This window comes from Panonychus citri, unplaced genomic scaffold (assembly GCF_014898815.1).
Source record: "Panonychus citri isolate SS breed McGregor unplaced genomic scaffold, ASM1489881v1 Contig00135, whole genome shotgun sequence".
Lineage (NCBI taxonomy): Eukaryota > Metazoa > Arthropoda > Arachnida > Trombidiformes > Tetranychidae > Panonychus > Panonychus citri.
The window spans coordinates 805,799-821,424 of record NW_026515540.1 but is presented as its reverse complement, the minus strand read 5'-3'; the positions used below and the strand labels follow the sequence as shown (position 1 = coordinate 821,424).

At 31.6% G+C, this 15,626-nt stretch overlaps 2 protein-coding genes across 3 annotated transcripts; both read right to left on the bottom strand.

The window, feature by feature from the left end:
• Positions 1-78: 78 nt before the first annotated feature.
• Positions 79-1,221, bottom strand: LOC128391741 (filamin-A-like). Its single transcript, XM_053351688.1, has one exon. It carries the CDS (start codon positions 914-916, stop codon positions 422-424), a length of 495 nt encoding a protein of 164 aa, XP_053207663.1. The 5' UTR covers positions 917-1,221; the 3' UTR covers positions 79-421.
• Positions 1,222-1,724: 503 nt separating this feature from the next.
• LOC128391739 (chaoptin-like) lies at positions 1,725-13,917 on the bottom strand. Of its 2 annotated transcripts, none has more exons than XM_053351685.1 (2): positions 9,111-13,911; positions 1,725-2,885 (listed from the first exon to the last, which is right to left on the bottom strand). In XM_053351685.1, the coding sequence occupies exons 1-2, from the start codon at positions 12,984-12,986 to the stop codon at positions 2,481-2,483; spliced, it is 4,281 nt and encodes a 1,426-aa protein (XP_053207660.1). In that variant the 5' UTR covers positions 12,987-13,911; the 3' UTR covers positions 1,725-2,480. The 2 variants fall into 2 exon arrangements, with proteins under 2 accessions (XP_053207660.1, XP_053207661.1); XM_053351686.1 differs by lacking the exon at positions 1,725-2,885 and adding an exon at positions 8,205-8,806 and having other exon boundaries at positions 9,111-13,917.
• Positions 13,918-15,626: the final 1,709 nt, after the last annotated feature.

Here is a 15,626-nt window from a genome sequence, read left to right as displayed (position 1 = left end):
CTTAATAATAACCACGAAACCTTTGATAATAATAATATTGAAATTGGAAACTCAAGATTTAACCTTTGTCTTAATCTTAATCCGGTTTAAATTGTAAATCCTTTTCAACATTTCTTTTTATTGGTATTAATTTAAATGAGAAAACAAAACAAGAAATTAAATCAAGAAGATCAACAAGATAATCAATGTTGGTAAATATTTTCAATCATTTTAATACCAATATGATGATATTTATGATGTTTCATGATAATGTTGATGTTGATGGAGATGAAGATGATTACCTGAAGCCTGATAAAGTTTCATGAATTAATCAGGAAGAAAAGAAAAGGTCAAAGATGATGAATACTTAACTAAATGCTCCAGATAATCACAATGGTATTAGTTGATAATATGGATGATGATTGATTGATTGTTAATATCATTAGATTGTAAAACGAGCAGTTTCAATGGGAGTCTTACCAAGATAATCAGGTAAATTGGGATTGGCTCCGTTAATGGTTAATTTAACTCCAGTGGTTGGTTTGTTAATCCACATGTAATCAGCTGATGTATTAAATGTAGCCGGTCTCAGTGAGCTGGATGACCTAATGTAACCCGATTTACCAGAACCACCGGTTGATGATAGTAACCCAATTGGACCCAAACCTTTTACCTTTACTCTGAATGGACTTCCAGGTAAATGAAACGTATCCAATTTGAGGACAATTGTATAATCACCAGGGATCGTTGGTTTATATGAGATTTTCAGAGTTCCATCATGATTATCTATGTATGAAATTGTCACTCTAGATGGTCCATCGATCTCAGTGGTCAATTTTCCAGAGACATAATCCTTGACCTCGACTAGAATGTCATTGTAAACATTAACTTTACCCGAATTTAATCCTGGTCCTGTTGGAAATGCTTTGTAAGCCATAACTTTGAATTTAAATGGAACAAAAAATTTAACTGAAGTTAGTTGATCAACTGTTGATTAAGTTGCTCTACTATTATTTGGTCAGTTAACAGATTATCACAATTCTTTAATTTATCAGTCAGTTAATAGAAATACTTGAATATCACCCTGAGCAACAACAACAATTTAGTTCAAATGGTTTATATTTGTCTTTGGTTGAAAATGGTTGATGAGTCGAAAACATTTTCTTGGCAAATTGTCAACAATTTAAAGTCATCACGATTAAGTTCATGGTTATTTTTACCTTACAGTTTTACCAACTGACTTAATTGTGATTGAGAATCAATGGATCTAGTTAAGGAAAGTTAATCAACCATAAAAATGGCCTCAAACGATTTCAATATTTTACTTTCAATTAACTGTTCATGAGAATGTTTTATTCATTAGTCCATTTTTTATGGGAATCGATGAAATCATAAGGCTGAAAATTGTCACAGTAAAACAGCGACTTGATTGAATGGTCATAATGAACTGACCAATTCTTATTCTCAAGTACTGACCAACTTTACTTTTTTCTGAAACAATTAAAAGCAAGATCTGAACGTTTCCTTTTCCTCTCTTTTATTAACCAATTCCTAGTTTTGGATATAAGCATATTGACCATAAGATTAAAGTCTTAAGCCATTAAAACTGACCACAAATGGGAATAAGCATCTTCCTTTTTGAGCTTTACTAATCTATGATCTTCATTGAGAAATGTTCCGCATCCCTGGATGAGATTATCCCTCAAAGTTGAGATTAAATGTCATAACTGAAATAAAGATACACGTTGGTCAACAATTTATTTGTATTTTATTGTTTCGATTTCGATTTTTTTTACAATTTAGATTCCAATTGGGTTTATTCAGCTTCCAGATTAATCGATTGTGATTAAACTTTTTATGGACGGAGATCAAGAAGTTAATCAGGGTGGTAAAAAGAAAGAAAATGAAAAAACTAGGAATCACAATTAAAGTGGATCTAAATCAATCCAAGTTGATTTAAGACTATGAAACAATTAAGGTTGGATTATGTTAAAAGGAAACCAGAGTTATCAACGTTTTCAGGTAAGTTAATTGTTACCAATGATATAACATATAATTTATATATTGAGAGGCAGTGTGACAATTTAATGACAATGATACAATGGCCTTTGATGTTGGATTAAATCATTGACAATTAAATAACCATAATAATAATTTACCTTGATTTGGACATAAAGAAAAAGCCATTGCTGTTGAAAGGTGTCATTGTTAATTTTGATTAAAGTGATTTCTATTGGAGCAATTAAGCAATTCATTAATGATGATTTATATTAAAACTTTAATGTGAATGTGAGTGTGTTAGTTAATTGTTAGATTGTTTTTCCATGTTTAACAATTAACCTCTATTTCTCTTGTGATTGAGTTTTCTTCCGACTTGAGATTCGAGTGTTAATTAATCGTATTGAGATTTGTTTCCCGTTTCCTTTGCTCTAGTTGATTAAATTTTTTCTTCCTTCGTTTTCTTAATTATTTTTCTTAATTATATCACCTAATTATGATAGTTAAGTTTTCCATTTTGATGGAAGTGACAATATAGAGGATAGAAGACAAATTACAATGATTAGATAAATTTGAGCAGAAGATGATCTTAGGCTGATTGATGAGCTTCGTCCTCGTCGGCAGCCTCGTAGCTCCTCAGTGAAAGCTTTCAACATTGATTTACCCAAATTGGAGCATTGGGTTGACCTAAGGTCAGCCAACATGGACATTACTTGATGGTAACGATCTTCAATAGCCACTAATGAATCATTATGATTATGATCAGGTATCAGGGAATGTGATTCGACCATTAATTCAAACGATTCTCTCATCAGTGATTTAGACCAATCCCTTAACCAGGCCAGTTTACAATCGCAGATCCATGGATTAGCTGACCCATAGAAACCCTTCAAATCCAATGATCTCATCTGTTAACAATTAAACGAAAAAAATAATCAATTTGAGTTTCAATCAAATATTAAACTAACGATACGATGTAAATTTCAAATGGGAGTCGATTCAGTTAACATGATTGTCTTATCCCAATTTTTGTTCACTTTAGATTAATATTCATAGATAACAATTGATTCACTGATTGTTGGATGTTGTCCAACAATCTATTTGATTGTGATTAGCTTTTTTCTCTTTTGCTTTTATTCATGAACAATTGAAATTCATTCATAGTAACATAATATACAAACAATGAGAATCAAACAAAAGTAAACTAACAATCAACCAACAAATGACAAACAATCAAATGTAACAACAATCAATGAGAAATAATTATGAGTGCATAATAACAAAAGGAAAAGTTTTCGTATATTAATTGCTATCAACAATAAGTGAATACATTTGATTCAGTTTGAAGGTGTTTAAGTTAATAGACTTACAAAAATATTGATTAAACAATTTAAATCATATCAACATTGCAATTAACTGAGACAAAAATTCATTCAAGAAATTGAAACCATCTGTAAACTCTCATCATAAATTGAATCATTTTCATGATAATCAATGAACTATTGATTCTTAACTTACTGTACTCTAATTGATAATATACAGCCATCGACTTTGAGTTTGCAACCACTTTTAATTTACTCGCGCAATTAATGATAATCAGTCAAAGATAAATCTAATCAGATGACCATTTGAAAAGATAACACCAATTAAATGAGAAGACATTGATTATTATCATATCTTTGGGTTAACTTAATCTCTCATTGATTATCATTATCGTCGCGAGTAAATTAAAAGTGGTTGCAAACTCAAAGTCGATGGCTGTATTTGCTGATTGATCTACAAGCAAATTGTTGATGTTTTTTGTTGTTGTTGTTGTTGTTGATTTAAAACATGATTAGTACATTTGTATAATATTAAATCAACTTGACGGTAATTAAATTAAATGTAATGTTGAATTCATGTTATCTGATATTCATTTTGATAACAGTAATTATTTTATTATATTAATATGTTCACTTGTTTATCCATTTGAAATGTAACATTGCCTCAAATTGGCCGGATAGTTTTTATTGTCTTGAAACAATTAATTTTATTGTTGAATATTAATTAGTGTCTAGAGTTTGGTAATTATGGTGATAATTGATTAAATTGTTTCAAATTTGTGGTTTTCTTTTTGCAAAGTTGACAAAAACAACTTATTATCGTTTGCTGTTGTTTCAGTGTGAGGAGTTGATGTCAGGGTGATATTATGTTACAAGGGTGGAAAATCAATTTACATGCAATTTAAATAAGATACACACACACACTCTTGGTGAGTGAGTCTCAGGGTGGGTCATACTCATGATATTTGAGATTGATGTAAATGATGAGGATGAGGGAAGACCAAAATAGAGCTGATAATCATTGGGACAAAAAAGATGATGATATATAAAAATACATATGATAAAATTGAAGAGAAGGAAAAAACTCATCTTCAACATGAGATTTTCACCATGATGGATGTTTAAATGGTGTTTGATTATTACAAGCATAGATGACGATGATGATGATGATGATGAAGGAAAGGATGATGATAAAGAGAAAGGAGAAGAGAGAAAGAGATAATGTCTCTTTCTTTTCCTTTCTCTTTGTATCTGTGAATACACATTCTTGGCATATTTACCGTTATATATTATTCAAATTGAAAACCATTTAACCATCAACAGAAAATATTATCACTACAATTTCTGAAGCATTCTGAGCATTCTGATTGTGATCATTTGATGATAATCATGATGATGATGGTGATGAAGATGATGTTCAGTGTGTATATAATATATCAAGTCTATTGTTAAACACTGTTAACAAAATCTGGTCATTTGAATAAAAAGGCCTCTTGAGAATCTCTATCAAGTCGAGTTTCATGTTCGAGCTGTTTCATCAGTTTCGATAACAATTTAAACTAATCATATCATGATGATGATGAAGATGAAGATGATTATCTTTACCTTGTCATCTATTTCTTTCCATCTTCCTTATTGGATTTCATTCCACTCTCTCATAGGAATATTATCAAATGAGAGAATGAGAGATTTTCTTAATTCCTTCCTTTCTCTTCCAATGTAATCGATCTCCTGATCTTTCCTTAATCTTCACTCTTCTTCATTATCATCATCATCATCATCATTATCTCTTTCTCTCTCTCTCCCAATATTATTATTAACCCTCACTTGATAAGTTCCCATTCAAATGGTGGGCAATTGTTATTGACAGGTCATCTGAGAGTAACAGTTTCCTTGACCAATTTGTTTTTCTTCATTTGATCAACTTTGATTTTCATGTTTAATTGTTATCATTGATTGTTGTTATAAAATGATTGAGTTTAAATCTTAACGAGTGTTGATTGGGTTACAATTTGATTGAATATTGAATTCAGTGTCAACCTAATGATTTGTGAGTCTCAATAAGTTTTGATTGATTAACTGATTGTCAATGTTTCCATGATGTTTCAATCAATTGCTCAATAACTTTACTTAATCTTCTGAAAATGTTTCCTAATCAATTGATTGTAACTGCTAAATTTATATTAATTGGTTTCTATCCATCAAGACACAATTAATTTTACTTGAAGGGTATTGTAAATTCATGGTGAATGTAAGTGTTTGGGTTGAGGATAAACTTGAAAAATCACTTATACTTTCAGTTGGAATTGGGAAAATGTTGAATCGTATACATAATAATAGATTTTGAGTGTATTTGTATTGTGATCAGTTTGGTAAAAAGTTTCGAGTTGATTTATTCAGTCGATTTGGTGGAAGATGAGAAAAAGTTCGAGAAATTTTCGATTTTTTTTCTCTACCTATCAACTTGCTCTTATGTTCAATATATTCAATTTATCGAGGAAATCAGGTCAATATTTGGATTGGATTGATTGAGTTTGATCAAAATCATAATTTAAATAAAATCGAAACAGTTAATTGTCTTTGGAAAGGATTTAAATTAGTAAATCGTTTGAGATAATTAGATGTGATAGTGTAACCGTGATGAATGAAATTCATTACAATTGATGATTTATTGTTTAATCAGCAATCAAAGTTAAAAGTCAATGAAAGGAGGAGGAGATGGAGATGAAGATGAAGATGATGATGATGATGATGATGATGATGATGATGTAAGGGATTCAGGGATGGGAATGGGATAAATCATCCAAGTGAAAAAATCAACGGAAAAGTAAAAGGTTAAATGAAGATGATTGTTCAATTGTCCAAATCAATCAGGTTAAATTGTAACTAAATCAGCTTTTATTTCAATCGTTTGATATGTTTGGTTAACAATTGATGTTACCAAATGAAGATGAAGATGCTTTTGTCAGGATGAAGTGAGTGAAAGTAGGAGGATAATGTTGAGATGATGAAGATGATAAATTGATGAAGTGGCAAGAATTGAGTATTAGATGAAGATGAAACTGTTATTCTAGATTAGTTAACTGTTGATTAGATGGTTAACAATTACTTGGCGATTTGATGATTGATTGTTTCCATTTAAATTGTTATCTTCACTTTGATTCAAAAAATTTGCATTTTTTGATGAAACTACCTTCAAATGACCTTGACCTTTCCATATAGCAATTGAGTATCACCTAAACTTGTATTGTTCAATTCACTAACACACATAGTTACTGAGAGCATCGAAAAAAAAATCTGTAAAAATAACTGAATAGCCTTTTACAAGAAAAGGAAACGGAAATGATGTAAGTTGTAAACAAATGAATATCCAACTTAATTTGCTTTTTCAAATTTTTGTGTTTCTATTAATATTAATATTTCAATGAACAGTTAAGTTCAACAATCTTGTATCCGGAAAATTGAAAAAAAAATGAATACAATTGGGATACAATTAGTTGATTATTTTATATTCTGGTAATAACTGATTAACAAGCCAATGATTATAATTTGTTTGTATTACAATTCAGTCAATCGTTGGATTGAATTGACAATCAGGAAATTGTTGTTCATATTGACACTTGAATTAGCTTACATTTGATCAACAACATGAAGATGAGGATGCTGACATTCACGAAGGGGGAGAGGAAAATGATGCAGGAAAAGATGAATAGAATTTTTTCTTTTTCGAAACGAAAAATTCATCGGAAATATCTCCATTTCCTCATATATATTTATACATGTTAAAAGCTCAGGTTATTTGTATTCATTGAGAGATTTGAATCAGGGATGAGATGAAATTCTGAGTCTCTCTCTCTCTCTCACGATAAAAGTTCATGTTCATGATGAAAATCTTTGTATAGGGATAACAAATGAATGGAATAGGGAAAAAAATAAAATTCTTGTTTGTTTGTTAGTCTATTTACTTGTAAATTTAGTTGATGGTAATTTACAACCACATTAACTAATCACAATTGATTGTGAAAAAGTTCTTGATTGTTGTGTCTTAATTTATTGTTCATTCAGTTCTGTAAATTGTTGTTCTTGTATTATACCAATCGATTTGATCTCAGGTTAAATTTTAATATCCAATCGAGAGGTAATAATTCAATTTCCCAAATTGATTGTGATCAGAAATCAAATAAACTGTTACTTTGATTTGATTGGGTTACCGTTAATAGTTTGATTGTGATTTGATTATCATTGGAGAAATATAAATTTATTAATGTCAACATTTAATCATTTTATCCTAATAGTTAAAGTAACTGTTATAATTGCCGATGATTTATTAATGATCATATCTTGAAAATATCATCAATCAAATGTGATATCTTGATTTTAATCATTCAACTATTAATAATATCATTTACAATCTTCAGGGTAATTGTTTAATCGCAATTAGATTTGATTGTTTGATAATATACAAAAAGAAAGCTGGTCAGAATATTGAATAATTTAATTGTAATCACGATTGTAATAGTAATTCTTGAAGCGAGTTTGTTGCCATTTTCTTGGTAATTTAACTGTTGGAACTTTTTACTAAGCTGAGCGATTTTTATATCAAGGTCATTCAGGTCAAAATATTGAATATACAGCCATCGACTTTGAGTTTGCAACCACTTTTAATTTACTCGCGACGATAATGATAATCAATGAGAGATTAAGTTAACCCAAAGATATGATAATAATCAATGTCTTCTCATTTAATTGGTGTTATCTTTTCAAATGGTCATCTGATTAGATTTATCTTTGACTGATTATCATTAATTGCGCGAGTAAATTAAAAGTGGTTGCAAACTCAAAGTCGATGGCTGTATACTGAAGCCTAAACAATTTGCAACCAAATCAATTCCAATATAATAATAATAATAACTGAGAATTGATTGTAAATGATAAATTGAAAAGCTCAAATAAAATACAGTTGGTGAAAAAAATAACGAATAACTTGAAATCCTTTTTTATTAAGTCTTTATCCTCTTCGGTAATCCATGGACTGAATTTACTATTAGAATACAAAAGGAGGAGGAAGATGAAGAAGATGAGGAAAAGTCTGGTGGGTGGTGGAAAGAGGGTAGAGTGGGAAAGAGATGGTGTGGAGGAGGAAAAAGGATTTTCAAAGAATCTTTTTTTCAACTTATTCCTTCAGCATCGAAGGTAAAAAAAGATGAAGCTAAAGTAGCATCTTCTTCTTGCTTATCATCATCATCATCATCATCATAATACACCAAAGTTCATTGTTAGTTTCTTCATCTTCATCATTATTATCACTATCTACCTCATCCCACTCCTCTGTTCATCCTATAACAATTGAGGATTTTTTTTTTGTTGACTCAGTTTCATCTTTATCATTATATTTTATTTCAATGAGTAAGTTCAGTGTTGATTGTAAATGTTAACAAGTTGTTGTTGTTATTTGCTTGAAAAATGATCAACAATGAAACTTATATTTCCTCTGAAAAAAAAGGTAACTTGAAAACCACAATAGGTTTACCTTTATTACTTGGATTGACAATCAATGTAACTGTTAGTTGATCATCTTCATCCTCCCATCATCATCCTCTTGTTATTATGATGATGATGATGAAAGGATGATCATCTTCAATCATTTTTACAGTTACTTTTTCATTCTGTTTGTTGTTAATTGATTACGATTCTTGTTTCATTGTTAGTTGATCAATTACACTACCAATTCATTGATTGACAATTTCAACTTTGTAATGAGACTTATTATTTGGTTGAATTAATTTACTAATTAAGTTAATTGTAACTTACCTTTGAAAAAGCTGTTGGTGCAAAGAGTAGGTCACCAATCCGTTGGAGGCCATTTTTACGTACATCAAGGTTAATTGTTCGAGTCCGTCCGAGCGAGTTGAACATGGTCAATGGTATAGTAGATAGATTTGTATTCGAGATGGTTAAAGTTAATTGTGTTGATGAGAGAGTTGATAAAAGTGAATCATCGAGAGCAATTAATGATGACCCTTCAATTGATACTTTGGTCAATTTTTTGGGTAACCTGGTTCCGGTTCCGAAATGGTAAGATGATAGTAATGATTGAGATGAGGATGCTAATGAGGCTAAAGATGAGGCTGATGATGAAGATGAAGATATTGATGAAGTTAATGATGATAAATCAACAGGTAAATTATGGACATTTGATGATGATCCAGGTAAATGTATAAGACTAGATGATAAATGTGATGAATTAACGGTTAGAATAGTTAATTGTTGAAGTGAATCAATTGGTCCAATTAAACGTCCCAATGTAAATGATTTAATGGACGGATAGTTGGATAATCTGATCGATGAGAGAGACGGAAGTGGCCTTAAAACGCCATATTGAATGTAGTTAAGTGAAAGATTAGCAATGTCCAGTGTCTCTAATGATTTTAATCCAATGAATGAATCATTGTGTAGGAATGAGATTGGATTAGATGAGAGAGAAAGAGATTGAAGAGAAGGAAGAAAATGCCAAACATTATTTGGAATTGATGAGAACTGATTAGAGGAAAGGTCAAGCTTAATTAACGAAGAGTAATTAGTAAAGGTGAGACCGGTCAGTTTATTATGAGAAAGATTAAGATAAATGAGTGAATCCATGTAACTTAAATCAGGTAGTTCGGTGAGTCGAGTTGAGGCCAGATTAACTTCTTCCAGGGTTGATGAAAGGCCTTTCAATAGATTATCTCGAATTACTTTCAATGGATTATCGGCAAGATTCAGTGAGATTAATGAAGACAATGGGGTCAAACATGACGATTGAATCTGTTTGATGTGATTATGGGACAGGTCAAGAGTCAATAGTCGAGGTAGAATACCTTCAAAATCTTCCCTTCGAAGTGACCAAAGTTGATTACCGGTCAAGATTAAATTTCGAAGTGAAGATGAAACCGATTTCAATGATTTAGCTGGAAAAAGGGTTAACCTATTGTAGGAAAGGTCTAAATCTTCAAGATGACCTGTTGGATTAAGTAAAGTCTCAGGTAAAAGGGTTAATTCATTACCGGCTAATCGTAAGATCCTAAGGTTTACATTGTCATGGAAAAGTTCAGATGGAAGTTCAATTAATCTATTCCAGGAGAGATCGACAATTTGTAAATTGGTTTCACCTTTAAAAGCATCAGAAGCAATTGTTGATAAAAGATTTGATCGGATGGAGAGTTTTTGTAATCTTCGATAACCGGAAACAGTTTCCCAACCTAATCGAGTTAATCCATTTCCGTCAAGTAAAAGGTGAGTTAAAGTGTTACGAATAGAGTCAAAGGTTGATGAGTTAAGGGAAGTTATATTATTACGGATTAGATTAACAATCTCAACTGAATTAGCGGTAACTCGGTGTTGATTGTAAACCTGATTTGGATTAAGTTGAGGTTGATAATCGTAAGGTGAATGGTGAAAATCATTTGGTAACATTTTCGATTCACCTGAAACTGTTGATGATTTTGGTGAAGGTGAAGGTGAGTGTGATGAAATTAGAGAGGACAAGTCAATTGAGTTACCCTGTAGGTCGAGGGTTAAGGTGGTCATTGCGCCAATTTGATCGAAACAATCAAATGATAATCTCTTGAGACGATTAAAAGAGAGATTAAGACGAGAGAGTCGAGGAAGGATAACAAATGAATCTTTTTCGATGTTTTCAATATTATTTCCTTCGAGATTGATTTCGGTGATTAAGGTTAATTCAGTGAAAGATGCTGATCTTATGGTGGTGATTGAATTGTAGGAAAGGTCAAGGTAGACAAGTTTGTCCATCATTTTAAATGTTTCAGGTTCGATTGTGGTGATACGATTGTAGGAGAGTAGAAGGTGAACCAGAGAGGTTAAAGGGTGGAAAAGGGAAGATGAAAGTCGCCCAAGGTTGTTGTACTCAAGGGAGAGTAAATTGAGTGACCGAAGTCCAGAGAAACAGTGTGGGGATGAGAGAGAAGAGAGGCCATTGTCACCAAGGTAAAGAGATCGCAGTGACTCGAGAGTGTGGATGAAAATATCACAAGAAAGAGTTGAAGTTGAAAGACCTGAGGTTAGGTCAAGAATTTGCAAGGTTCGACCAAGTGGTCGAAAGGTTTGACTGTCCAATCGTCGGATGTAGTTGGAGGAAAGGTTCAAAAGCTTCAATGAAGGCGAAGTGATAAACGCGTCCCAAGAGATGTCCTCGATTCCGGAAGAGGAAAAGTCCAATTCTTCGAGATTGTATCCACCATAACCAAGTAAATCTTGACCAATTAAACGTCGGTCAATATGGGTTCTTCCAAGGGTCAGTGATCGAATGTTCAAAAATTGCATCTGATATTTAATCGGACTGAAAGGTAAGCGCTGAAGGGAAGGAAAACCTCCAAGGCCAAATGTTTGCAACGATTCTTGGGACTGGATTAAGCTCAGAGGTGACAATCGATATGATTCAGCGTTATCGTTGAGGTTGAATATTTTCAATGCTTCGAGTCGATTAAACGAATCGTTGACAAACAATGAACCTGTTCGAGAATCACCTCGAAGTGAATTACCTGTTAGATCGAGAGTCTTCAGGTCAGTTTCTAACCCTGACCAGGCTTCACGGGAAATGTTGACCAGTTCACAATGGTCAAGGTAAAGGTGGATCAAAGTTGATTGGGTGAATGCACTTTTTTCAATACGATGAAGGGGATTACGAGATAATCGAGTGATGTTGATCTTATCAAAATTACGAAAAGCTGATTCGGGTAGTGATTCAATGTGATTATCGGAAAGGTCAAGAAGGTCAAGTGATATTATCCTTCTAGGTGTAGCCATATCAAATGTCATCGTAATCAAATTAGATGCGAGATTCAATGTGGTCAGAAAGGTTAGATTGGTTAAAAGGTCAAATGGAATCTTATTCAATCGATTATGGGCTAAATTGAGATACTTTAACGCTACCAGTGGTTCTCGTTGCTGCTGTGATCTTGACCTGGAACGGGAAGATTGACTTATGGCCAAATTGGATGGATGAGGATAAGAGGCTGGTTGAATCGCGAAAGCGGCCTGATTAATAAAGTGAATATTATTCCCAGAAAGGTCTAAAGTTTCAAGGGAACGAACATGTCGGAATGCATATTGACCTATTGAGGTGAGACCATTGGAAGCTAAAAGAAGGACTTTCAAAGAGCCGTTAAGATTAACCGGAAAATCTGAGTCCAAGTTAATCTCATGGATTTGATTACCTGAGAGATTTAAAATCTGTAAACGTACCAATCGAGTTAAAGCTGAACCAGGAACGGAGGTTAACCTATTTGACCTTAGGTTAAGTTCACGGATTGAAGTCTCAAGGCCGACAAAAGTGTCCACATCAAGTCGCGTTATCAGATTATGAGAGATTTCAATTCCCTTTAATCCAGTTCCATAAAAAGATCTTGGCTCAATAAAACGTAATCCATTTGAACGGAAGGATAAAGTGTAAACATATGATTGATTAATGGCTTCCGGTATAACGGAAAGTGGCACATTGACACATTGAACATGACCCAGGTCATTGATTGGCTTTGAACAGGAGCAAAGTTCATTAAAGAAACAGGGTGGATCCGAATTGGAAACCATTGAGATACAGTAAATTTGAAATAGATGAACATAAGAAGCTAATAAAATCACTAGAATCACAATTAATTGCTTCATGGTTGAGTTGATTGGGTAGTTCATCAGTTACAATATTAACAATTTACAATCACAATTAATCACAATCAAATGTTTTCCAGTTTAATCATTGATCAATTAATCTAAACAAAAATTATCCACATTTGAATTAAACACTCAATTAACGTTATAATTTATTCACAATAAGATGATGTTGATTGATTGATGATGATGATTAAGATTAAGATTAAGATTGTTGTAAGTTAAGGAGCAATTAAAATTAACTAATAATAGACTAGTCGGTAAGTTTAATGGGCCTTTAATTTACTAATTGTGGTTAAGATGAACATAATCAACTGTGAAAACCAATCAGAAAATCAATCTGATCAACGAAATGATTAAGATCCACTGACTGTTGATATTCGGATGTTGATTGTTGATTGAATTAAATTAAATTGCAAGTTAACTTAGATCATCATGATTAGGGGAAGAAAAGAAAGAGAAATAGACAGAGAAACAATGAAACTTTGGATGATAAGTATGATGATAATTGAGGAAGATAAAGATTTACAAAAGATTCAAAGTAACAGTAAAAATGATGATCTAAATTGTAAGGGTTGAAGTAAAGGAGCAGGTTGATGATGATGAAGATGAAGATGAAGATGAAGCCATAGGAAATATCATCAAAGATTAGATAATGTCCTTGCAATGATGATAAAAGATGATGATGATGAAAACGAAATTGAGTTTACGATAATCAGAACAAGGAAAAAGAAGTAAAATCGAATGTCAATAATATTGTGAAATTTTTTCTCACTCGTCTCATCATTTCATCCTCATCTTCATCTTGATCATCTTTCTCATCGAAAATTTTATCATCTTTAATCATCATCTTGATGTTTATCATTATTATTTCACATCATCTGAATCAAACCAAAAATAGATGATATCGAATTGCTTTATGAAAACAATATCAAGATTATATTGTAATACCTTTCAAATCAATTGAAACAAAGTTTAAATTGTTGTTTTGATTGTTTAACAGTAGTAAAAGTTACAAAGAGATGATGAAGATGATGATAAGTATTATAAACAGAGAGAGAGAGAGAGAGAGTATTAATTTACCTGGAGAAAAAAATCTTCCTCATCATTTCATCTTCTATCTTGTTCAATAGTATGATGATGATGATGATCAGGGAAGATGATGATAAGTAGTTGGGAGTAATAATATAGAGATGATGATGATGATGTTGGGAAAGTGTTCCTAATCCTTGATGGGATTATCCTTTACAGGTGAGAAAAGGTAAATTACTTTGGATTGATTACAATTCAATTAACTTTCATTATCTTCCGATTAATATTTTCATCTTTTGTCTTGTTCCTGGATTTTCAGGACTCATAAACGAGCTGATTCATGACGATAACAAGATTCCAAGGGATCAAATTATTGCAGGTAAAAGGTTAAAATGATAAAATGATGATCAACAAGATGAACAATCAGATTGAATTATTATTATGATTCAATTTGATTGATAATAATGTAAAACGAATACACTTTAAGGTGAGTTTATTTTATCAATCAACTTTTGTTTTTGTTGACAATTTTGTTAAACAATTACACACAATTAATCTTAATTTAGGTTTACAGTTATGATGACAAATTGATTGATGATTAAAGACACTGGAGGAAGACACAGAGATGATAAATATTGTGAAAACATTTTGTTTTTCAACACCAACTTTTGACAACAACACTAATTAGACAAAATTAAATTAGTTTAGTTAATTGTGTAAATGTCACACTAATCAAGTATGTAGATATTGCCTGAGGGCGGAAATGGATAATGAATGATGAACAAGATAAAAGTTTTCTTTTTCTAATGAAAAAAAGTAACATTGTTATCATATTATTGTTGTTAACTAATTGTGAGAGAGGAAAATGATTAGTTGATTAATAGATGATGATCATCATCATAATTGATGTAAATCTTTTGAGGTAGAAAACATTATCATCTGAATTTGAGCTTATTTCATCTTCGTCTTCATCCTCATCATCATTATCATCCTACTTCTCATCCGTATCATTTCTCTCTCTTTTCCAAAATTCTTCCTTTTTCCAACATTCTACTCCAGATCTTCTCCTCATCCTCATCTTCATCTTCATTGCTCACGCATCTCACTTCCATCCTCATCCTCATCCTCATCATCTTCGTCTTCATCCTCATCCATTTCCTATAAGTTAATCTTATCTTCTCTTTCTTTTCTTCATCTTCTCTCTCTCTCTCCCATCAAAATCATTTTTTATCAATGTAAATAAATTATTGATGATCAACATCAATTACTATTATGATTCAAATTGTTGAGAAATTACCGTTATAACAATTAACTAAATCACCTGAATTCAATCTCAACTTTTGATTAGTTTAACCATTGGTTGTTTCTCAATATTAGTTAATTAGTTAATCCAAATTTCTTATGAATGAGATTTACTTGTTTTAATTTATCAATTTAAACTTAAAAACCTAGATAATTATCACTATTAAATTACCCATTGAGATAATATTTTCAATTGAATTTTATCAGATTCTCAAAATCTCAATAATGATTAGGACAAAAAAAAATGGAAGCAAAAAGTAATTAAACTTTGTAATGATAATTAAGATTACAATTGATGTGGTTGTTAAGTTGATCATGATTAAAGTGTAA